Raw genomic sequence first — 26,137 nt, forward strand, 5'->3', positions numbered from 1 at the left:
TGCTTTCAAGGAATAACCACATTGATTCCAACCTATTGGGATGGAGGGCGTTCAGGACGAACACTGAAAGGCACACAAATGCAATGCCAAAGCTTTTCCTTTATGGGAAATGTGCAAGTTCATGTCCAAGGCTCCAAGTATTCTGAAACTCTCTGCAATGTGCAAGCTCATGTTCAAGCATTCTGAAACTCTCTTTTGTGAAATGTAAATGCAAAACAGAGGATTTTTAAAATGTCTTTATTACAAAGAATTGCATAAATTTATGATGCCAGATTTTCCACTCAATACCCCCCCCCCTCTATATATCAGTTTTGAGCTACAGATAAATTCTACAACCTCCTGCCACAGATCAGATCTGAAAGACAGAGCTAAAAAAATCTTAACCAGCGACAAACATGACTGTCAACTAGGCAACCTAAGTTCAGAATCCACAACAAAGTGTATCACATTATGAAAGATGACTGCAGGGCCACAGCTCCATCAAATGTGCTACTTTGTGTCTTCAGGCTTGATACTTTACATGCTTTACATGCTTTGTGCAATTTCCTACATTTCCAAGATCTGAAACAATTCAGGAGGTAATTAATTTCCATACAGCTAACAAAGCATAGCATTAGTATAGCCAAGTATGGCACAGCTAGGAAGCCTTTGTGGGTGATTGATGTGAAAAGAGTAGTGATGTTGAGGGTTGACGGTCACCTTGTTTGTTGATCTCATTCTGCAGGAGCTCCTCCATCGCCTCCTCTTCAGCGATGTCCAAGGGCGTCTCACCCTCACTGTTCACAACTCCTACATTGGCTCCCTGGCTGATAAGGTACCTGCACAACATAAACAAAATGTTCAGGATAGTGGGAACTAGCCTAGGCTTGGGTGATTTGACGAATATATTCACAATCGGCGATTGGTTGTGTCCATCATCGGTTGTTTTCATAAATGGTACTCTGGCTTCAAGTGGTGTGTCGGTCTAATGTCAAGGACTTGAGTCTTGAGTCTCTCCGCAGCTTTAATTGGAAGCAATTAAATGTGACGTGCATGCTAAATATGGTCAATTAAATGCACAACACAACAAAACACAGTCCCCGGCACTGAATGGACATCTACAGTAGCTGGTTTCTCTATAGTATGCGAAGCCTCGCTGCGCATTTGCAAGCTTGACAACGCAATAACGCATGTCCCCGATCCCATAAGAACCTGCACTTAATTCATAACTGATTTCCATCATTCAAATTACTCTGTAATCAGCAAAGTCTGGATATTAATTCCTTGTGTCTGTTATGTTTATATCACCAGTCAATCAAAGGGTCTGATCTCAAATTTCACAGCCCCATACGTTTTGAGTGCCTTTAGTTACAAGAGAGGGAGAAAAAAAACAGAAATACAGAGAGGGAAAGAGATCCATTTATATTCTGTCTTAATAAAAAAGACAATGCCTACATAAAAAAGGAAACTTGAATGGGTATGTTTTTCCGCATCGTTGCCTTCAATGGTGTAACTACCGTACTCTATCTATATTGCTTGAACTTAGCTTAGTCTCCTCTCATTGTAGTTACGTTGATGCTTTGCAGATCTGTTTAGTTTACATTTCCCGTCCCATGAAACCCATGTTGTGACTGGTCCAAAAAGGCAGCTTCCAGGGGAAGTACTATACTTACAACGGAAGTCACGCCCTATAGACACGCTCTGCGTTAGGTCGTTACCAGGCTTTTCTCCTCAGGCTGGGAACGAGGTTAGCTGTGATCTTAGCCTACTCCTGAAAAGAATATCCTATGGAAGTGATATGTTTTACAATTCTTTGTTGTATAAACAAGTTTTGGACAGTGCAGGAGTGAGAGAGGTGTGTGCCAGCAGAAAGACAGTCGAGTAGTAGTCTCATCTCTGTTCCTGACAGCGTACTGTTACGTTACTATGGTAACCCAACATTGTTACTGCACGTGTTAAGAACTGGGGAGCTGTTCTCGCATGAATTGCTTTTCTTGCACGAATATATTGGCAATCGTTGGTGGCCAATAGGAATATTTTGACATATTGCCCAACTCTAGTGGAGACTACAGTTTTTTACTGAAAAACTGCTCAAACCTGGTCTGATCCAAGAACATTACCTCCAGCTAAGTTGTTGTTTCACTTCTTATTTATTCAGATACATTTTTGTGCTTTTTATGCCTTTATTATAGATGGGACAGTAGACTGACAGGAAATGGAGAGAGATGGGGAGTGACACGCAGCAAAGGCCGTCAGGATCGGTACTCGATCCCGTGACGCGCTGTGCGTTTCACTTCTTTTTAATACATTAGGGATACAGTAAGAGGCAACAGTTAGTGCAAGAGATATCTAATGTCCAGTTCCTATTATGATCCTGATTATCTCAACCTTAGTCTTTGGCTTTTCTATGCCGTCGGGTAACAGATAATAAAACCAGCATCAGATTGTAAAGATTAACCCACCCATACGATCCCACATTCATGGCTAGTTAGTGATTTAATGTCCATCTTTTGCGATGCCTCTCTCTCTCAAGCCTGATTTTTATAGTTCATCGTACAACAGTGTCACATACCAAAAATATCAGATCTAAAAGTTGTGAGCTTGTAGATTGGCTATTTTCAGGAGTATAAAGCATAAATTAAGCATCACTCCCGACACATACACACCCCCGCATGGACTCAAGAGACATCTGTGACCACACATCTTGATTTCTGCTGCTTCCAATTAAAGCTGCGGAGAGACTCAAGTCCTTCTCATTAGACCGACGCACCACTTGAAACCAGCGGTACCATTTATGACTTCCCCCTTGATGGCAGTTGGGCTGACCACAGCTCAGTTTTCAAGTCCGGCATTGTCTTGATTAGACTTTCTACTCTGCCTGTCTATGGTCAGATCTTACTACGTTTGGTGGCTTGGTGGTTTTGGAGGCCCCACTGTCAGCCATCTTGCTAAGCCTCCCCAGGATGGCTGTGGGTTGAGAAACCGAGGGGGTTTTAAAGGGGGTTGGGGGGGGGGGTATTGCCTTCCTGCTCTGCAGTTTGTGTGAATGGGACCGGGTGGTGGTTTTAAATGGGCCTACTGAGACGCTCCCCTCCCACAGTAGGTCGCAGAGTGGCTCGTTATGACACGATGCTTCCATTACTCATCCATGTCAGGCAAGGCACTTGACATTTAGATTCGATGTGTGGCAACAAAAAACTTGTTGTCCTCGGGAACATTTGCCCAGCACGGACGCAGGGTTCACGGGAGGATCACTGGAGGACTCAAGACTGACAACAAGGTCTGAAAAAGGGACACATCTTTAGCTGCAAGCAGGGAAAAAACTGTACTTTAAAAAGAAAACAACCAGCCAGGCAGATATTTATTTATATAGATATATATCTTTATAAATATATAATCTACCCTGGCAAATGTAAAGCAGCAGGCCATGAAAGTTAAAGTTATCAGTTAGTGACAAACTACAAACCTGCAATTCAATCTACACACACCTCAACTAATCGTTTTCAGAACCATCAAACACTTCAGCCACTCTGAAGTAAATAAATATGAATATGATTAGATTGATGATTAAGACACTGCGTGTGTCCGTCCCCGCAGAGCAGCTCTATTCGTGTTTCATTAACAAAAAGAGGGCTTACTCAGCTGATTGATCACAGTTTAGATTTTACTATCAACAACACCTGCAAAAGCATTAGCCTAGGCTTTGTTATTGCTTGAGCAAGTCTTTGATAATGGGACTGTAAAAATGCTGAAACCCAGGCTCCTGTAATGTAACACAGAAGTAAATCAGGTCACAGCACACTCCCAATATGCCCAACAATGAGTGCAAGTGAGCTCCTTGAGCCCTTCTTAGCCTGTTTAAATATCCACTGATAATATCTCTCCTCACTGCACTCCGTTCCCTATAAACGGCCTCGTTGCCTCAAAAGGACTGGAGAAAGAAAACCCTCAGATGCAACTCTAGAGCTTATCTGGTGATATGACTGGTGACCCGGATCTCTTCATATTTGATTACATCATCCTAAAACTTGTGACGTTTAAGCCAATTAGGTTGGAGATTAAACATGATACTTAAAAAAGCAGATGTTAAGTAGAGTTTAGTATGTTGGCCAAAATAATTGATATGCTCTGCTGATTTTATTTCACTAATGCTTCAGAAACAGTTCCCTTCATCTGCCCTGATAGCTCTTGCGGAAGCGTTGGTGAAATAAATAAAATGAGTGAAGTCGACAAATATGCGAAGATAATTCAGTGTCAGTACAAAGGGAAAAGGTGTAATCAGTTGCATGAGCTCTTAGCCAATGCATTGTGATATACTTTTTAAAGCGTGGCTCCTGGGGGCCGAGACATTTAGAAAAGGGTGTGTCTGTTAGTCTATCTTTCTGCTTTTAAAACATGATAAAATGTGTGTGTGTGCGTGTGTGTCCGTCTGTGCTGCGCTAGCGCGACCAGTTTTGTTTATGTCCTGCTTGCTTGAAAGCCCGCTTGGAAATGGCAGCTTCACATAGGAGGGATGACTTCTTCAAAAGCACAAAGTATGCATATCACTCGTCAATATCAGTGATGTCAAATCACGTTAAAGCGAGACACCCAAAGCCTCCACCCAGCAAAGCAGAATGGCAGACTTCACTGTGAAACCTCGCCATTGTGATGACCGGAAGGCAGAAAAAAATCACCGATTTGACAGCCAAGATGATAGCTGAAGATGCCTATTAGCGTTGTTGAGGGGAAAGGCTTCCGTGAGCAAATGGCATTTCCAGAATACACCGTGCCCCGTCACTAAACAATGACAGCGCGACAAGAGAGAACGCACGCTGAGGTAACCGGAACGATCACCCCAAAACACACTCGCCCCCATTTTTTTAGGTTACGTTTAGGAGTACCTGGTGGCGACCCAGGTCGCCGGATTTGATCCGGGGCAACCGTGTTTTGGGGCGAGTATTCTTGTATTCGCTGAGGTAAACGGAACGCTCCGTGACATGTCATAAATGTTTATATCCAGGCCATATAGCTGCATATTGTTGAACGTGATGTGTTGTAACTATTATTATTTGGCATCGGGAGGGAGAGCTGACATCATTCTTCCTAATTTGTCAAACATAGGTTTTTTGATAGTTATAGCCTAGGCTGCTGGATTCATTCTCATTTTTATCATTAGGGCTTTGAAGCTAATTATAAACATGAAGGCTGCAGTTGTGGTGCTTAAAGGAAAGCGCAGTTTGCAGTGCACTCTCCTCTCAACTGCGCAGCAAAAAAAATTAGAAAAAAATAATCTATCGACACATCGATAAATGCTGCAACATGTCGACATGCGAAATACTGAGTCGTTAACATCCCTACACTGGACCGATCAGCTCCAAATTTCTTGTGTGCACTGCCAGTAGGCCAAGTAAGTAAATCACAAATGTTTTAATATATTGTGAATATTGTTGAAGAATATTTACAATATTTGGCTAATTTATATTCTGAGATGCACCATCCCTCCATATTTAGGCAAGACTGATATCATCAATATCAACATGAGGTCCACAGGGAAGCTACGCCATTATTAGAACCCATCTTCAAACAAAATTGACCATTGATTCATACATTACACTTCATTTATGTCTAAATATAGAGACAGAAAAGCCTTTTGTTTGAGGTCAAAGGGCCATGAGCAAAAATCCTAATAGCAATGCAAGCACGCTCAGGAGGCTAGCCATCAATCTCAGCCAGCAATAAATAGAGACAGAGGTCACTAATGGCATGGGGTTCTTGAAGGGAGAAGGACAATACAAACCACAGCTGGACCTCCAGTCTTTCGCGACATCATTTTAAAAAGCAATTAAGACATTATGCTTCAGGAGTATTGTAGATCCTCATCAAATGCCATTTACTGAGTAAAACCAATTACCAAAGATAGACGTTGCAGGGTAAAGGGGTCATTTTATGCTTGGCATATACGAAAGGTAATGAGATAACCCACGTCAAGTTCAGAGGCGGATTGGGCTTCATTTATTTTATATGGAAATTGAAACAATCTCCATGTTGGCAGCCCCTGGTCACAACTTACTCTGCTATGTCCATGTATCCACACGAGGCTGCGGCGTGGAGGGGGATCCACCCCTCGTTGTCAGGCTGGTTGATGCCGGCGCCATGTTCCACCAGGAAGGTCACCATGTCTACATTGTCATCTATGCACGCCTGAGGGAGAGGAGAGAGAGAAAGGAGTAAGCAACACTGAAAGATTGACACAGCAACACCTACACTGTGTGTGTGTATAAGGGTTGTTCCGATTGGCAATAGAATCGAATATCATTGATTGAAGGAAAGATAACCGATTGTTTTTTCCTACGCCGATATAAAGCACATTTTGTCACTCACTATCAGAACCACTGAGCTCTTTGCAGTGACATAACTGCCCCTGTAAAAGACGCTGGAGGCTTATTTACTCCAAAAAGGGTATTTTAATAAACTTTCAATAAAAGGCCAACAAAAAATCTCAAATCTCTCCGTTAACTCCAGGTCCAAATCCATGTCAAAATACATGCAATCACTTCCGTAGCCACAATTACCGTACTTCCTCTAACCTCATGCATGGCAAAGCTTTACAGTATATGACAGACCCCCCACCCCCTGGATCACCCAAGTATAGTGTGGGTGTGCTTGTCAGCAGGCCAGCCTGAGCTGCAGCTAGTGTGGAAAGAGCACTGCATGCACTCCTAATGATGGATCGCCACGTGCCTCCAAAATTGTTGGGGAATGTTGGCAGGGGTGGTGCTCCCAAAATGCCGACAAATAGCAGGGCTGCTTGGAATACCACATAGCATAGTACTGCAGAGGAAATATGCATCAGTCTCTTATGCATATGGATGGACATGTTTTTTGATTGATTGAATGAATACCTGCACCACATGCTGTACCACACAAAAAAAGTCCTGGGGACGTGTTTCCATTGCGGTCCTATGTATTAAATTCATCAACATAGCATATAAAAGTACCACAATAATGCATGTCATCAACAAATGCAAACACTGTATGTGCAATAGAGATCTTCCCTTGTGGTCTCCTGATGTCTTTTTTCAGCCCATTTTGAAAGAAGCCAGTGTTACACATCCTTTAATCTCTCAAGAACAGATTCTGCACTGCGTTGGAATCTGTCGGGGAGGTTCGTCATAACAAGTGCGCATGGGCGTGCCTTCAGATCAGGAAGCGGGCCGCGCTTTACCCAATCAAATGTAGTGGGCGGGATTCACGTGTCCGTCGATCTTTCCCCCTCGAAACAAACCGAAACTAATTTAACAATAACGTCCGCGGAGCAGACAAAACCACGGAAAGATATTCACATTTTAACTTACTCTTTCATCATAGAAACAAGTGGGCTTATAACCAAAACGATCGATGTTCTCTGGGAGAAGTGGTGTTAGTGTTCCGTGTAGAAATATTGTTAGTGGGAATGAAAACATAGTCGCACCAACCGGAAGTGACGCGTTGAAGGCATACAAAACACCGGTTTCCTTTGCGCTCTGGCTCTACGTTTTCTTCCGCCCAGAGCCAACAGACATAGAACAAACAGCAGAGGGCGCTGTTTTTCATTTTCAGTTGGCGATGGGTTCCCAGATTGCACATCCTTTAATAGAGTAGTAGAATGAGAATTGTCCCATGTTTGTTCTAAATTTGGGTGGTACCAGATCGTGGTTGCTCCCTCTAGTGTTGTGTAAATGTAAACTTAAAACTTTCGAAAACGTTTGATAAAAAACAACAGGGGGGGAATACATTATAGATATACTGTATAGTATATGTATATACACGTGTATATACATATACTATGTATATAAACGTGTGTGTATAAAATATATAATTATATATACAAACACACAGACGTACTGTATATACACACACAATATGAGACCAAAATCCTCATCTTCCGTTCATGTGGTACAATATTACCCAACTTCACACCATACTCTGGGAAAGAACAAAGAATACATGACTTGCTTTTTCCTCAAAGTCGCATCATTCTCCCAAGCAAGTTCAAACCTGACAAGTTTCTTGTAATGTGCTTTCCTTTTCGGCATGACATCACCATTAGGCCATGTGTCTATCTGTACATATTCGAGCCAACAGATTTACATAGTAGGGCTGAACTGTGACTTATTCCTCACTTGGAGCACAGGTGTGCAAATGAACTGAATAGTCTTTGTCGAACAGAAAACATAAGCCTTCCTGCACCTCACAACTTTAAATCTTTAAGCTACACATGTGCTTTCTTCTTCCATTTTACGAGGAGCACATATTTATTTTTAGGAGCATATGCTGTGCTGGCACAGTGGAACCCCGCACAGTAGGTTTTTATGCAACCCACCATCATTGGTTGGGTTCCTATTCTGTCTGTACATGCAGTCTAGGGATGTTCCCGGACTTGATAAGAAGGGATAAAGGGGGAAACGCAGCCAACACAGCTTCTATTTTCCACGTGCTTCAGAAGCAGAAAACAGGCTGGGGACCCAGAATAGGTCACATTTTTCCTCCTGCCCTCACCAGGGAGACACAGAAGGAGGAGCTGCACAGAGCTCAGAGACAAGCTCCGGGCCACACGGGTCAGAGCCAGGCCTGAGCTGCAACATGGGCCTAGGGGTTAAAGGGGCATTTCATTTTAAAACACTTCTGGGGTCATTTTGTCATCTACTCTGGCTTTTGTGTGCACCCCACAATTAAGTTGCTTGATTCAATATTTAGATATTTGATTTGATATCAATTTTATCAGACACATCCCCTGATGTTGTCCTAAGTCCAACTGTGCTAAAAATGGAGATTGAAGTTCAATGGGCGTATTCAATCAAGCAACTTTAAAACTGTATGGAATGCACACAAAAGCCTCAGTAGATGTTAAAATAACCCCAGAAGTGAAATACACTTTCAAGGAGTCACCCAACTGCAAAAACATCCCAATAACAAGGTGAATGGCAACAAAGCAGCAGAGAGCAAAGCCCTGACAGGAAAAACAATGAGCCAGAATGTGAAGAAAAAAATAATTGACCCGTTTAACATTCGGATGAACTCAGTCTTTTTTTTTTTTGCTCCCGCTTAATGCTTATCTGTAACATCATGTAGAGATATGTATGTTTATATCTGAAGCATTCTCACATTCACAGGTTTATCTTGAAGTTGGACTTAAAGTTAAGCTGTGCATTCTAATAACCACAATCCCTCGATAGCGTTATGACCTCCCTGTGCCCCCCCCTCCCTTTTACACAGTGTCTGTGCAGTCTCCCACTCTCTCCTGATGTTGCTATGACAACAAAATCATTGAAACAGATATACACACACACCGGCTTCACGTTCAGGGCACACGACTATCTGGCTGGAATCCTTGTCCAAATTTGGGCCGTTCACAACACCGTACATGGCCAGCACTGAACAGTGCCTGCGTGGGCCTCAACAAGCTTATCTGGAGCTGTGTGTGTGTGTGTGTAGCTGTTCAGGCAGTGTGTGTGAAGCTGTTCAGGCAGTTTAACTGAGTTTCTCCAGGTGCAGATCAAATAAATGTGCTGGGCTCATCTTTATGAGTTTGCTTAGTAGTGGACAGCAGGAACTCAAGTGACGGTATTTATCTTCACTGATAGACCGAATCTTGCTGGTTGCAGTTATTTTGCACACCTAACCTCGTACTAATGATATCGTGAATCATACGCAACCACTCTCCATCCTTCCGCCATTTCCCTTGCTGCAAATAAATAAAGTATGATGACAATCATTGTTGGCCTCTCTCATCCGTGAGAACCGTCTTCCATCACCTTGTCCATCTCCCTCCCCCACACGGTAAAGTAAACATCTCCCATTATCTCTTCTAAGTTTCATGCCTCTCTCCAAGGGGAACCATGCCCCCTAGGTGAACACTGCACGGTCTTCGGCCTCCCTTCTGACAAGCGTCATTGGCCCTTCCCAGCAGCCGCAGGAGTCCAACAAAGGTAATCCCATAATGGCTGTAATTGTCTGTGGCTGACAGGTGCCAGAGTTATTGCCTGCATCGAGAGAGATGCACAGCACAGTAGCCAGAGGGACATGACAGGAGGAGAAAGAGGGAGAAACCCATGTGTAGTGAGAGTGGGAGAACTGATGGTTTGTCCATGGCAGTGTGGAGATGGGACAGTGGAGGCAGGAGGTCAGGTCAGCATATCTGGTGGGGCTGGGCAGTATGAGCAAAATCTAAAATCACAATATTTCTGACCAAATACCTCAATACAATAGTCAATATTGATATTGTGATAATATTGTATTGTGACATATATTTACACATAGGATCCAATTTTAATTTCAAACTCATCTGTATTTTATATAGAATATTGTACGCCATTTCTGTATATTTTGTCCGCCGTTTAAACTCTTTTGGACTAATACTTTTGGTGCATCACTACCTTGCAGTCTGCAGTGAGATGGCTCTGTGATCTTGTGAGGCCAGCTGCTATGCAAGGTTACAGGGGTCCAGAGCCGCGCGAGAACTCGCGAAGCAGTCTTTTTCTACCTTCATTTTCACATTCGATCTTACGTTTATCTTAATATTCGAATACAGGTTTAACTATCAAATATTCGTTGACAGACCTAATCTACAGGGTCACAGTCCTTTGTATGTCATGGCAGAGAGAAGCAGGGGAAGAGAGAGAGAGTGTGTGTGGGGTGGTGGTCTGACTATTAATAGGGGTTATAATAGCCAGCATTGTGGGCTAAATCCTGCCTCACACACCACCATCGGACCCTGACTGACAGACAGGACCTGTGCTGTGCTCTCATTGAAATACACAGACGTGCAGTGACTCACGCGCTAGCAGACATGCTGCCATTCAAACCTGTTTGGCCAGTGTGCCTGAGAAGAGAGTGCAGGCCTTGTCAATCATGTAGGCAATAAACTGCTAACACCATCTTGGCAGGAGAAAAGCTGTGACACTATCTGAATAATGGCTCAATATTCCCAACTCAAGCACAGGCCAAGCATCCACCACAAGTCAACTTTGCCTTAATATTACTCAAAGGATTTAATGCTATGTTCCTAGACAGACATAGTTAACACATTATGCTATTGACAAGACACCGTTTTAAAAACAACAACAGCCGCCTGTTCTGTGTATATATCCATAATCTTCTTGATGACAAATAAGACTTTTTTGGGGGGGTAGGGTCAGCATTTGGCCTGGCCCCTGAAATACATCCAATGTCCCTCGAGTCCCCATTTGATGAGAGCTGTGAAGCTGAAGGCCAGGAACACCACATCCCAGGATAGAATTCTAACCTCCTCTGGGTTAAGCTAATGCTAGTATAGGCTCTCCCTCAGGTGGAATCTTGACATGGCCAAGTGTCACTTTCATTAGCGTTTAGCGAAGCACTGAAACAGCAGAGCTGGCTGCTTGCCATAGATGGGAGAGAGAGGGAAGATAGCAAGAGGCAGAGAGACAGTGAGAGAGGCAGAGAGAGAGACATACTGGCTGGACTACACCATGACCATGGCCATGAAACTGCATCAGCCAGCATGTGCTTTAGGTCATGTTAGCATCCACTGGGCCGGCAGCACTTAGAGCCTCTTAGAAAGTACAGTTTCTGCCCATAGCCCTGACTGACAGTCGTTTCTGCAAAGAGCCCCTCTCTAATGGAGGCTGCTGGGAAGTTGAAATAACAGCAACAGTCAAGTGCTAAGCTAATCAATGAAGGCAGGATGCTCCACTTCATTACTCAATAGAATGTAATGTACAGCATGTAGCCAGCCTCTGCAAACAGGACTATCCATTGGTTGCTTTTCGAAAAATGAAATAGGAAATAATAAAGTAGAAGTTTGAATTAAGAACAATTCCAACATCTTGAGATTTCACATCACTATAAAATGTTCAATCAAAGAGCAATTTGTTGACACTATGGCATCCCTTCTAAAAGAAAAAGTAGGCCCCATAAATGCATAAATAATGGGTATCAAAGAAGGATATGTGGAGAAAGCAATCCCCTGTTGTGGCTGATCATTGACACTTAAAATAAATTAAAGCAGAACAGCCCTTACTAACATGATACACATTTAAATACTACCTATATCACACTGTAACCTTTTCCAATAGCCAGGTTTTTGTTAAATGTGTAAATGTAAGTAAAAGAACCCTTTCCCACTACTAGACTTTTACATTTATATGCACACACTGACAACAATACTAGCTCTAGTCTTGTGTTCCTGACCAGAGTAAAAATAAAAAAGATGGGGACCGCTCTGTATAAACTCTTGAGCTGGTTCTTACCTACATGAGATCTCGGACCGAAACCTAATATGACCATAACTAGATTACCCTAAAATAGAAATATACATTTACATTATCTATGTGATGTTCTAATAAGCAGATGAGTAGTACATCAACAGTGACATTCCATGTTTGGGCCTGCAGCATAATTGATAAAGTGTAGCGCATGGTTTCACAAGCACATCTACATACAGTACATACGCAGCTACAAGAATTAATCAGTATAGCTCAGTACAGACACTGGGGTGCAGGTCAAACTTGCAATACGTTTATTGTCCAGGGCACAGTGCAACGGTCCCAGGGCACAGTGCAACAGTCCCAGGGCACAGTGGAACGGTCCCCACGGCATCGTTTCAGCAGCAAACTTCTGATCCTGGCAGACTGGTAGGACAGGCCACTTACAGAAACGTACAATCTTACAGTGAAATCAAAGTATGTTCCTAAACTGTACTTTTCAAACTGCTCAAAACGTGTCTGCCGTGTTTACCGTGCATGTTTATCAGCCTGTGTTCTCTGGGGGTGGGAGGGAGCACATGAAATTATCATCAGACATACAGTACGTCAATGGAAGGTCGGCCCGTGTTTGTCGGGAAGTGACAGACACCATTTCACATAAGGAGCGAGCTTACAGAAGAGCCTGGAGCTTGTCCCTTCATCTTTCAGTAGAGCAAAGTTGGAGCAACCCCAAAGAAACCTGACACTAATAAAAAAAAAGATATGTATACCTGCTTTGCAACAAGACATGACACTGTTGGCACAGGCAAATAGTAAGGTGTCATGTGGGCTAACACTTGTAGCTCTGTATAGGTCACACTGCAGGATGTCATAAATGTTTCTATATGCTATCAACCTTTCTCTATGTAAGCCATGTCCCTCCCTGTTCCGGTTGACTGGAAGTCAAGTACCAAGTAGAAGAGAAATCTAATAGAGGGGCCACTCATAATGAAGATCACATGGTAAAGCAAATTACATAATGATAAAAGACTGGATCACTCTAATCACCAGGCCTTTGAATCATCAACAATATAGTATCACCATCAGCTTACAGCTTCCTTCTAAAAGCAATTTAAATCAAACAGGTACTAGTTTATTTTTTTAATTCATATCGTCTTCAATTTAGTGCGCTCACAACGTGCTCATTACAGACACTATGTATAGATTAACTTAATAAACCTTCCCAGACCAGCAGGGATAAACATGGAAAATATTAAGGCAGAACCAATACAGCACCCATCATATGCACTGGTCTAATCCTAAAATTATATGAAGGAATTTGAACCTCAGTCCCTGCTAGTTCTGCCTAGGAGAGATGGGTAAGCAAGCATGTTCTCAGAGCCGAACCAAAAATGCACCCATGACATACTCCTCAGAATGGAGGCCTGTCCATTACCATGGCAACCAAGCCAAAAAGAGGATATGGACAGAGGCCTTGTCAGGCTTTTCTAAGAAAAATAAATAAATTAAAGAAAGAAATAAAGAAAATACTTCATTTTAAGGCACACTGGAGTTGCTCCAATAGTCCCCAGAGGCACCACACAAAGTGGACCTTTGCTGAGGCAAGATCACAAAGCAAATCTTGAGAGCAGCATCTAGGGAGGAGGTTTAGGTCTTATTGGCATAATTATCTTGACCTAAGGCCAACAGGGCTCCTTGTATGAGATGCATCTGTTTTTCATAAGGATATAAAAATCTTAATAGACACATAATATACCAAGTGGCCAACTGAAGAGTGGAAGGTCATTGTAAACTATACTAGAACTAAAAACAACCAAGTTTACCCACTTCCCTTTTCACAAGTAGACTTGATTATGAAACATTACACTATCCAAACAAACTGGCCGTGTCTACATGTCATGCAATGGGCAATCTGGGAACCCATCGCCAAATGAAAAGGAAAAACAGCGCCCTCTGCTGTTTTTTACTATCTCACTTGGCTCTGGGAGGAAGTCGACGTAGCACACGTACGCAAGGAAACCAGGGTTTTGGTCTGCCTTCAGCCTTTCACTTCCGGTGGTGCGACTGTTTTCATTCCCACTAACAATATTTCTACACGGAACACCACTTCTCCCAGAGAACATGGATCGTTTTGGTTATAAGCCCACTTGTTTCTATGATGAAAGAGCAAGTTAAAATGTGAATATCTTTCAGTGGTTTTGTCTGCTCCGAGGACGCTATTGTTAAATGAGTTTCGGTTTGTTTCTAGTGGGGAAGGATCGGCAGACACGTAAATCCCGCCCACTACATTTGATTGGGTAAAGCGTGGCCTGCTTCCTGATCTGAAGGCACGCCCACTTGTAGGCCAGTGCGTACGCGATATGACGAACCCCCCCGACAGATTCAAACGCAGAGAAGAATCTGTTCTTGAGAGATTATGCAATGGGTGAAACAAGGATTTAGGTAAGATTATTCAGATCCAAACATCTGACTAAAACAGCTTATAACATCTAGGAAAATTCAAAGGTAATGCACTGGTTAAGAGTATGTATGTCACTGTCTACTATATCTATATAGACATTGTCGAATTATAGCAGTTAATATCGTAACTAAGAAACAGGCAATCATGAGCTAGTAGTAATCTCTTGAGAAACCGCTACAATACAAGGCTAGATCATTTTCAAGGGCATTTCTGCATTCTGCCTTTTATTTGCGCTAGTTGTAGCAGAGTGGACCCGTCACTCAAAATGGTATTGAAAAACTGCTGTGGCACAACAATGATATCACAATTAACAATACAACAATGAATTATTCTACAGTGTGCTTCCTCTTTTGCAGCTCAGAAGCTGAAGTCTGGCTCTTTCCTGCAGACATCAAAAAACAGTCTCCCTTTACAGCAAAGGGTATGGGGGGAGTTATTATCTGGTGGGGCATCGTGCAGAGAGCTCCAAGCTTAATTTAGCAGCACTCAACATCAAGGAGAGACACTTGAGGACCCCTCCCCTCCCTCACTTCCTCTGGTAGGGCCCTCAGTTGGCTGACTTACCAACACCCTGTTGGAAATCCTGCTCTTGTGGCTGCTGTGCTCTTAACAGCTGAGAGAACTAGGGAGCTCCTGAGCTTAGACAGCTAAGCCCACAGTGGCCGCCACGCTACATTAATGGGCACATATCCATGGTCTAAAGATGCCCCACTGCTGACACCAATGCACCAAGCTGCCAAAGTAGTTGTAAAATCATAAAATCTAGCGGTTAAGACAAAGCCAGAGGCTGCTGCCACAAGTGGTACAGTATCAAGATGGATATATGTTCTTTGTGCACACTGCTCTGCGTTCCCAGTTTTTTGAAAGAAATCACTATTTTTTTATAGCCAAAGAAATCTAAAGTGACACAGATGCGTTCCAGGTCTTAATGGGTTAATATCAGAGAGGGACCCAAGAAATACTGAGTACACTGTGATTCTGATCAGGACTTTGGCTGAGATCAAATCTCCTACATTGAAAATATTTAATGTTAGAAGAACTCATAATGGTAATGCTGGCAAACCACCATCTTCCTCCCTTCTCCAATGACTCCTCCCTCCATTGTCAGCTGCATCACACATGACGACAGAGTAAGATGCCCCCAACTCCCTGAAGTAATGTAGTGTGAAGCTACACTCGCATTACATATGAATCAGGGAGATTTGGGTTCAGAAACACCATCCAGAAAATGTATTCTAATCAGTTGGCTGATTAGAAGTGATTATCTGGCCAGGCTGTCCTGCAGTATGACACTACTAAACGCAAGTTTAATCGTCTCCTTTGTTTACATCCGCTTCCGCATGTGATCATGTGAAATGGGATCACGTGAGGTGCTACGTTGCGTTGGGAGGCATTTCAAGTGCTGTAGTGTGTGCATGTTTAAGATTACAGAGAAGGGAATAGGATCAGATTCAAAATCGTTAAAGATCGAATAATTGATTTGCAAAAACCCTTATCGGTCATATCCCTAATATATGGATGAAAATATCTTACTGCTTATTGACATACATATGACTTAAGCACATCTATGGATCTGAGATGTTAATATCTTATAAAGATTTGATTTCATTCATCTGCATGAATTCATCCGTTGAAAAATAGCTGTTCTACAAGCGCACAATGCGTCGCATCACAATGAAACGTTTTGATAGTCTAAATTTATAAAGAGCATGGCCTGTTTTGGCCATAGTACAATGTATGACAAGTCATATCTACCCTGTGCAATTTTTGTTTACAAAGCATAAATGTAATTTTCATTTATATGCTCCAATGTTCAATGCCCCAAAACACAATTAAATCATTCATCACACATTTGTATGACAATTAACGGTTGGCAAAAAATGTCATGAATCTCATCTCATATATACTCATTGCTGATAGACTGCACATAATTCATATATTCACCGATTCAAGATTTCTAGCGATAGATGCATATCTTAATTTCATGTTGTTATTTTCATGTTTCATTCTCACTGCTGTTGCTACTGTGACACCTGAATGTCTCTCCGGCGATCAATAAAGGCAAAATGGGGAACTGGCTTTTCATTAACTTTTAAACAGTTCTGTTCCATTCTGTCATTTTCACAACCTTGTGTCATGAAATCTGCTCATATGTTTTGAAAAGGCCTTGCAGTTCCTTTTTTTCTGACGGAAAATTTAACTGGAAATCTAATTTCTGGAGTGAGACAGATGTGGACCGAAACATTCAAGTAGCTGTCAGATGAACCAAAACATCATCCATCATGGGGTAAGGCTTTTAAAATAGCACATGGACCAAAAACAAACACCGCTGTATTTCAGACTGAATGGCCAACATAATAATGGGAGATAGGGCATCCTCGATAACAGCCATTGCTTTCTGACTGGGGAAGACCAATTTTCTCCCTTATAAAGCCACAGTACACAGTGTGTAGGACGAAGCAGCTTCTTCTGAATCTCAGAGCTGGCCTCTCCGTTTCTCTCTCTCTTTGCATCTCTCCCTCCCCACTATTAGCATGACTTCTCTGTGCACCCACCTAGTCAGGCAGCAGCACAGCCCTGGACTAGCATACCAGTGGAGAAATTCCCAGATAAGTAATACTCTGAGGCTACGGGCTTGCAAGCAATGGAAGATGTGGCCACTCCTCATTGGGCTACGTCACCAAGCTCAGAGGCACGCAGTCACTTCCACAAAAGGAATTCCTTCTTACCGCCTGTGTGTGTGTGTGTGTGTGTGTGTGTGTGTGTGTGTGTGTGTGTGTGTGTGTGTGTGTGTGTGTGTGTGGAGAGAGAAAAAAACGTTCTGAAGTAACAAGGGACAGAATGCATTCAAAATGAAGGAGAAACCTTTTTAATGTGAACAGCGAATACACCAAGTCTGAACAGGAAAAAAACATATTTGAGGACAAGAATAGTGAAACCCTTCTTCTTCACTGCAAGACAAGAAAACAGTGTTCACTCTATAGTGAGTGTGTGCACGCACGCTCCTGTGCAATGGCAGGGTTTGAGGTCGGGGGTCTTGGGTTAGAGCGCTACAGGGCGGCCAGCTGGGTTCCTAGTCTAGATGAGCCCTGCTGGGAGCTGTAACCAGGCTACACACACACACACACACACAGCTTTACAGCTCTAGCTGCTGCTACTGAGGATGACCATATATGGCCCTGGGATTCCCATGGAAAAAGAAGGCCAGGATTGAGGAAGAGAGGGGAGAAAAAAAGAAAAGGCCAGGGAGTTTGTAACTGTATGTTTCACTCTGGCGTGCACACGGCAGCCAAAACAATAGTTCCACTTGAGAGCCAAGTTTGTTTCCATGTGAGGGGGGCACGAGAGGGATGGGGCAGAGAGGTCAGATAGCCACCAAGTCAGACAGCAGCAGAATGCAACCTCTGTTGAGGTTTCCATACAACATGACGCTTATGTGGAGGACAGTAGATGAGCTCAACTTAGCAGTCACTGACAGAAGAGTTGACTTAAGAGGCATTGGGCATGTTCCCTGCAACCCTCTGACATATTGGCAATGTTGTTCATACAAGCAATCACTTAATACTGGAGCACAATACTGACAGCACAGATAGGTGCAGATAGAGAGGGCCTTTCTGTGTGGAGGTTGCATGTTCTCCCCGTGTCCCCTAGGTACCCTCACAAAAACATGCAGTAATCCTGGTCTCAATACTGTCTTCCCCTGGTCAGCCGGGCCGACTGATGGGAAAGGAACTGGTTGGAATAACGTGTTCCTTCCACGCGCTACGTCCTACCAGGGAAACTCCCCCCTGTCAGGTGATAAGAAGTGGCCTGCTCACTCCTCATGCATTGAAGGAAGCATGAGCTCAGTTCGGGGCTCTCCCCAGGCTGGCAGAGGGAGAGTAGCGCCCAGGATTACAGCTTGTGCAATTGGCACTCTGTGAAAAAAAATGGGTTACAAAAATCGTGGGATAAAAATTTTAATACAAAAAAAAGCTGTTTCAATCAGCTGCAGACTGAAAGCCTCGTGTCAGAATGGGATTCACTTTAGAAGTAGCACAGTCGTGGTACCTGACACTGACATAACACAGAGTTCCCTTCCAAGTAATAATGGTATACAAGTTGGGAAGAGAGCTCCACTTAATTTGAAACATCAACTTTCCAAGTGGAAGGGTGCAGTCTGCTGTGGCTTTAGTAAATGGGTGTCGTGTGTGTGTGTGTGTCAGTGTTAAGTTAAGACGGGATAGATGAAGCAGGGCTCACTACTGGAACCTCAAAGAGGAAATGAGAAAAATAAACAGCCACTTCCTGTTCCTCTCTGGCCAACATCTCCCCAACACCCTGATCCCTCCCATCACAACTACCACTTCAGTTTATAAAGAAGAGCAGTTGTCCTGGAGCCCTCATATAGTAGAGGGCATGCATCAGATTATTCAGACAAAAACAAATTAAGACCTATGGAAGGGGTTTCTTCATACCAGACTACAAAAGTATTTTCCTTTCTGCGGTCTAGTGTTTTACAGATTTCAATTACTTTTACGACCATTGTCTGGAAGCACTTATAGTGTGGCCCTATACCTTAAGGCAGAGGTCTTCAACGTTTTCCAGGCCAAGGACCCCTTATAGCTGAGAGAGACGCAGCAGGGACCCCCTATTACATAATGTATAAAACTGTGTTGCAGATAAAACTTTTTCATATATTTCGTAGATAGCTTCATAGACTTGCTGACAGCACAATCCTCAGTGTTGTGTAAATGAAATGTTTTTTTTTTATTTATTCGTTTACACATTATATTTTCTATTATTGTGTTGGATTCATGTTAGTAACATTAATCCATAAATGAATTACAGCGGCAGCACGATGTGTTGCGAGCTTGTAGATCTGCTATTTGAGGGCCCCCTAGGGGTCCCCCTGTTGAAGACCCCTGTCTTAAGGGATCTAAGTTGACTGGCTCAGTGCTGCAGTTTAGGAACATAGGCTATTAGCCTATACAGTGGTCCACATGTTTTATTATTAGGCTCATTAATTATTCATTTGACAAGCTATTAACATCTGAACTTGATTAGACTCACTGACCTAGCCTTTATGCTTTATACAATATGGTAATCATATCTGGGCTATGATGAGGCTGTAATGCAGGGTGAGACATGTACCATATACTACAGTATAGACTGTGCATTAGGTTGCACGTGCAGCTGTTTGTTAATGGAAATTCTGACAAACAATACATAGGTCAAAAGTAATACTTTAATAGATTCCTTTCTCTGATCAGTGATACTATACAGAAGGAAAATGTATATCATAAAAAAAAACTATGTATTTCATGTATGCTATATTGATTGCTGCTATTTTAAAAATAAATTTAGCATACAAAGTTCTTTTCTATACCACCATCATGGTACAGTTAAATCTATAAACTCATGCAGCTAAAAGATGAGCCTATTTGTTTAAAGATAAGGGAAATCTTTATCAAAGGCAGTTTTGCTCAAAAAGCAAGCTGTAAGAATTCTAGCTCTGAAGGCTGAACCCCATCTACTGACACTGCTATTCCTCTGTGGACAGAATATCGTTCATGTGCTCTTGTGCGCCAACACACACTAATGGGGCTGCACCACAGCAAACTGCAGTTTATTGGCAAACAATCACATAGGCTTTGGTGGCTCAGCGTAAACCAAGATCAATATCAAGCAAAAGAAATGTAATACGCAGACCGCTTCAAAATGCTGGACACAGAAAGTTCTGTTTTCTTGTGCTGTATAACAAGTAGTATTAAGTACTATAGGCAGCAGGAGACATGCCAGGAGATAGCGTCCTTTATTTGCCAACTTCAATATAATATTCGGAGCTCAGTTTGTCTGCAATGACTATTTTCATCTTTACAACTCATTTCGTCTGCTGAATGCAGCCATGTTTTTATCAAGTGTAAATAATGTAATCTCTCCCTCCCGCAGACAAGAAATGGACACACACACTCCTGTCTTAATTGTACTCCCCTCTCTAAGACAATGAGGAATTCACCATCCCAGGTCCAGGTGTTTTGAGTTCAAAAACGGCTCATAAAAACCACTCCACGTAAGGCATGCGACCGCAGCCGAGCAAACAACAGCGGGATGGCTTCAAGTACCTAAAGTCAAGGACAGAGACTGTGTGCCACGGAGTGGAAAAAAAAGAATGAACTGAAGTCATCCCACAAACATTTCACAGCAGCTCAATACTATGCATAGCCGTGGTCCGTTTAGGCGCATGGGGGTAGAGAGGTGGGCAGTGGGCACTCGTCTGTCAAAGCCGTTGGCAGGGTCCCAGTCCTATTCATTTTACACATATGCGTCAACAGGTAGGTGTTCACTCAAGGCCATTCTTTATCAACCTTTGGAAGCCCTCCAGGATGCAGTGAAAGCCTAACGTATGGATGAGAAATAACCTGGTCTGATTACACAGGAATACACGCTGACATCATCAGATGGAATCCAGGATAGGGAGGGAGGGAGGGGGAGAGAGGCAGATATGGGATGGCAGCATCTGGTTTCAAATTAACTACTTGTGTTCATTACAATCAATAGAGCACAGCAGGGAATCAGGTAATTTGAATGGAAGACGTTAAAAATATTTGATTACATAAAAAGGCCTTGTGTGCCCCGGATGAAGGTGATGGACAAGGTCAAGTCCATCTCTCTAACCCAGCTGTCATGTCAGCACAGCACATATACGTGGCAATGGTCTGACTCTGCTGAGGAATTCTCCTTACGACCCCAGGTGAACCAGTTTCAACCTGTAGCGACGCTCATACTTCCAAACAGCATCATCGTTCCAGAAACGAACTGGGAAAGGCAATAGCATTCAAACCCCCTGGCCAATAAGAAAGACACAAATACAGTTGGAACTCTATAGGATTAACCAGAAAGAGATGGTGTAGATACTGTTCCAAGTTGTTTTAGCCTTAATGTCTGACTGTACCACATGCTGTTTACATTTCAGACTAATAAAGTATTCAATAAAAATGTAATTAATTAACCTAACCCGTGTTAGTGTAGTGTAGTGATTTATCATCCAAATCAAGTGATTTCACATTAAGTGAATTCAATATTGCCAATATTTTCCTAGGTCATCTCTGAAACCCCAGTTAGCTGATACTGTTCCTGTCTGTTCCTTCCAGAGATATAGTAGTGTAAGGAAACTACGTCGACGTGTCACTATCAGCAGATGACCTGACATGTTGGAAAGCACTGGCGTGCAAATGAGGACTTCCTGTTCTTGATTATGGGGTTGGTAGGGACGCTGAATGAAAACATCAGCGTGGCCTGCTCGACACAGTGGCACCTGCCAATTATACACAGGTAAAATGTCAATGTTCTGGGACCCAAATTAAAGTACACTGGCAGTTATAATTCAGTAGTGGATAGAGATTGAGAGCACTCAATGAGATGCAGAAAATATTGGAAAGACTGGTTTTGATGCGTTTATAGTGTTTATCTGTCAGCAGGGAGTGTTGATGAGTAGGACGTAGGCTCTACGTCCTCCCAGTGGTGGCTCCTCACTGGCAAAGTGAGTCAGTAGGATACAACAGCAGTGACAACACACAAACGTGTGTGGGGAGGACTTAACCCATTAAGACCTGAGGCGATTCTTAAAAATGTTTTCTAAATCCTAACAGTTCTTTGAAAAAAAATATATATATCAAAAATAGCAGATCTACAAGCTCATAGCGCGGCACTCGGTGCCGTGCTATGAGCTTGTATATCTGCTATTTTTGAATAGCCAAAGAAATCTAAAGTGACACAGATGCGTTCCAGGTCTTAATGGGTTAATGGGGAGAAAAGGGGGTAAAAGGCACAAAATCATAACCAACTCGCACATGTAACATCAGTGTTACAGTGTCTCCTGTATTGTTAAAAAAAATTGAAAAATTGCAGGTCTACAAGCTAACAAGACGATGGGCTGTGTTTTGATATTTTTTGCTATCATTTTGCTAGTGGTTAAAATATCAGAAAAAGACACGTGTGCATGCGTGCAGATGTGAGGGGTCTCTCTTTGTTAGATGTAAGAAAGGGGGGCTCCAAGGGGGAAAAAAGCAGGGAGGATTGGGTTGGCAATTGAATGTTTGGGCCAGACAAAGAACAAAATCTAGGTTGTCTAGTATATTCCTCTATGAATTATTGAATGATACCATAATGTATTCTGTATTATGTTCTGTTACAAATGCATGACTGAGCTATCAACAGTGTTGTTGGATCATAACAAAGAAAATAGAAATTAGAACAAAGAAAGCTATGTGCACCTTGCACACCATTACACAAAAAAGGTGCACTGAATGCATTTTGTTTTCCTGAGATGGGTAGATATCAAATGCCTTGAGATGGCACAAGCAATAATAGATGGCTTCTGAGATCCTGTTACAGCAGAAGGCCACAGCCTAAATGCTGTAGCACTTTACCATAAAAAGCCAGTGATACAATTACATTTCATTCAGACACTATTCCTAATGCTGTTGACCTTTACTGGGTCCGTTTCACAGCCTCTCTTTAGGGCAGTAGCTCTTCTCCGCTGGAAATGTTATGTTGAGTTGTGGGTCCACAGCTTCCAGAGCTGCACAACAGGGGAGGTGTTGCGTGAAGGCAGATAAGCAGTGATAGTCTGTATACTATTCTCCATTAAGAATGAAAGCCTCCATTGTTGTAATAAAATAATATATTACAGGGATTCCGCCAGACTAGTTTAGTGTCTGCGCACAGCAGAGATTGAATTGGCCAGCGCCAATTCAGACTAGACGTAAGAAAAATATAGGCTACCACAATGGCATAATGTAGTTACGTTTTCCATCATGTATGTTTCACCAACCCATCAGACGCCCTATAGTGCTTGGCAACGTGACGTCACCACGGGGGGCGGGGGGCGTGGCATAGTAGCTGCAGACATATTAGGGGGTAAGAGTCAATGTTAAGTCAAGCTGTTTATAAGCCAAGATGTCCGCCGTTACTTGTTGACGTCCCCTTCAGGATTTTTTGCTACGCACTATACCCTCACATGAGAACGTGCATTGGGCTGAACGATGATTATATCGCTCTCTGGATAAGAAAATGCAAGATATTAATGTCGCAAAATTGAACAATTGGACACTCCAAAGCAAACGCTCACCCTGCATGTACAGCTAAAGAAAGCCAATCACAAACATTCATATATTTGTGCAACATGCTAAACATTACAGCAATCAAATGTGAAGATAATAATAAATTAAAGTAGCATGTGCCAAAGTTACCCTGCATGTTTTTTTCCCCACAGCATTGTCTTAACAATACTAATATAAATAAATAAAAACTCAGCAGAAACTTGTTTAATTAATTACTAAATTACTATATGTAATACTTGCAGTAGTTGTAGAATACTGTATACAAACAAAATGTCTACATGTTTTGTGTTTAACTACTAACATGAAATATCCTTTAACTACTTGATATGGTCAAATGCTCTGTAATATTGTATTTAAATGGAAAGGGAAAATTTGAAAAATCCTGAAAAGTTTTCGCCTGTGATGATGGCATGCCAGGGACGCCCGGGTTAATGTGGTTAACAGTCACAAGGTCTTACGGTAATTATGTAGCCAATTCCGCAGACTAGAAATAAGTAGCATTGCTAGGGCTACTAGGCTTTCCTCCATTTGTGAACTACCACAGCAGGTGAGAAGGGATGACCAATGGGGGGGGTGCACAGATGCTCTGCACACCCTAGGCTACCTTGGTCTTGGCCTGTAAAACATGACCATATCCTCTATACCAGACACGCATAAACACACAGACAAATGAGCATGGCTACTAACTGGACGCCATGATGCTTTTATCAGGAGGAGAGTAGCCTCGGAAACCCAGGCTTTTTTTTTTGTTACAAAAGAAAAAAAGCCTGGGGGAGCGATGCAAGAACGATGGTCTTGGACCTTGTTATCTCCTAACCAATCAGAGTGCAGAGGGGCGTCGCTCTAAATTTGGTGACGTCAGCGTGCTCCGTGCACAGGCCGAGGGGGGGAGGGGAGGCGGGGACATAGATTGGTGAAGCAATAGGAAGCCACGCACAAATCCAGGCGGCTGTGTTTGGGTCCGCCCTTCAAGACCATGGATTGAGCTCGTAGCCTCAGGCTAGGAGGAGAGGGACTCATCGGCAGCATCCCATCCTGCTCCTCTCATTGGCCAACTGGGAGCCTGTGGCACAGCTGAGAATCTCAGCGCTGGTTTTGAGCTGCAGTAATTATGTAATGTGTTAATATTACTGGTACAGGTCTGGATGACAGGATCCACGCAGCTCTGTCTCACTCTAAACTGCCAAGCACTGCCTAAGGCTCTCTCTCTCTCTCACTTTCTCTGTTATGTAACTCCCACTGTACATGCAAATCCACCAACACAAGTGACTAGCAACCTGCAGTAAGTCGTTGCCATGGAGATGGTGAAAGATAATGGTCAATGTAGGGAATGGATGAGCATTTGGGCATTTTTTATAAGTCTGGACTCTTGGGAATGTTGTTGTTTATCCATGGTTAGCTGTAGCATAATGCCATATTAATAGATCATATAACACTATAGTGCACATCACAAACCTTGGACACACCAACTGCATCTTTGAGTTGCACGTTGCACACAACTGATGTACTTGAATGCAGTGTGCAGCAGACAGAGCCTTTTTGAAAAACAGTGTAGCACTACTTGATCAACACAATAGTGTATGAGAGGACCAATCTATTTTTGCACAAAAGCTGTCCGTTTGTCTGTCTGTGTGTCTGTATGCACCAATATAAGTGGTGGCGTGCACATTGGAACTCCATTGGAACTCAAACTAGGGAGATCCCTGTATCTCCATATTGAGTTGATTTGTCGCATGGTAGGTACCGCACTGGGTACTCTGGCAATGAGTGCTCAGTACTCTGACAACAAGTACAACGCGTATTTCTTTAATGACTGTGGCATGCATTCCCATTTTGCGTTATTCTCGGCTTACATTGTTCCGGAGTGGGCCGGTGTCTGTTGCATGCAGTTTTTGTACAATAATCATGATGCATGATGCAAAATGCACTACTTTTCTGCAGAATTTAAAGCTTGAAATATGCTCAATGTGGACTGTTTTCTGAAGTCTTCCCTTAATTTTACATTAGTTATTCAGTCGGTTACCAAAACATTATTTAAACGTCTGACATTAGTCGCTGAAAACATCATCCCCCCCATGATCCACATCCAGCACAGGCAAACCTAGGTGAAACACTGATTTAGAATGCTTTTATTATTCGTTTTACATTTCCTGTTAAATCAGTCCTAAACAGACAGTGAATAATTTTTGTGTTGCCTAAACGGTTAAACAAGTACCCGCCCCTATCCCTAGTGTAATGTCAACAGAGCATATGCAATGTAAAAACTCCACACTAGCATTTTTAGCCGAGTTGACACATGTCCATCGACAGTAAAGAAAAGGGCCAGGTGTGGGTCAGTGATGAGATTTTCATGGACAAAGCAGCGTGCCCTGCCTCTGTCCCCCACT

General features: G+C 42.7%; 1 protein-coding gene across 5 annotated transcripts in view; it reads right to left on the reverse strand.

Moving 5' to 3' along the window:
- ppp1r12a (protein phosphatase 1, regulatory subunit 12A) overlaps positions 1-26,137 on the reverse strand; it is a 72,663-nt gene that overhangs the window by 41,314 nt on the left and 5,212 nt on the right. For all 5 annotated transcript variants that reach the window (XR_013932663.1, XM_080421722.1, XM_080421723.1 and 2 more), the window contains exons 2-3: positions 6,032-6,162; positions 700-818 (exon numbers count right to left, since the gene is read on the reverse strand). Coding sequence is in view for 4 of the 5 variants with exons in the window: in XM_080421722.1 (XP_080277848.1) it covers positions 700-818; positions 6,032-6,162 (250 nt within the window). In the remaining variant the exon portion in view is untranslated. The remainder of the gene's footprint in view (positions 1-699; positions 819-6,031; positions 6,163-26,137) is intronic.

Source organism: Gymnoscopelus braueri (assembly GCF_963280865.1).
Source record: "Gymnoscopelus braueri genome assembly, chromosome: 23".
In the NCBI taxonomy this organism is placed as follows: domain Eukaryota; kingdom Metazoa; phylum Chordata; class Actinopteri; order Myctophiformes; family Myctophidae; genus Gymnoscopelus; species Gymnoscopelus braueri.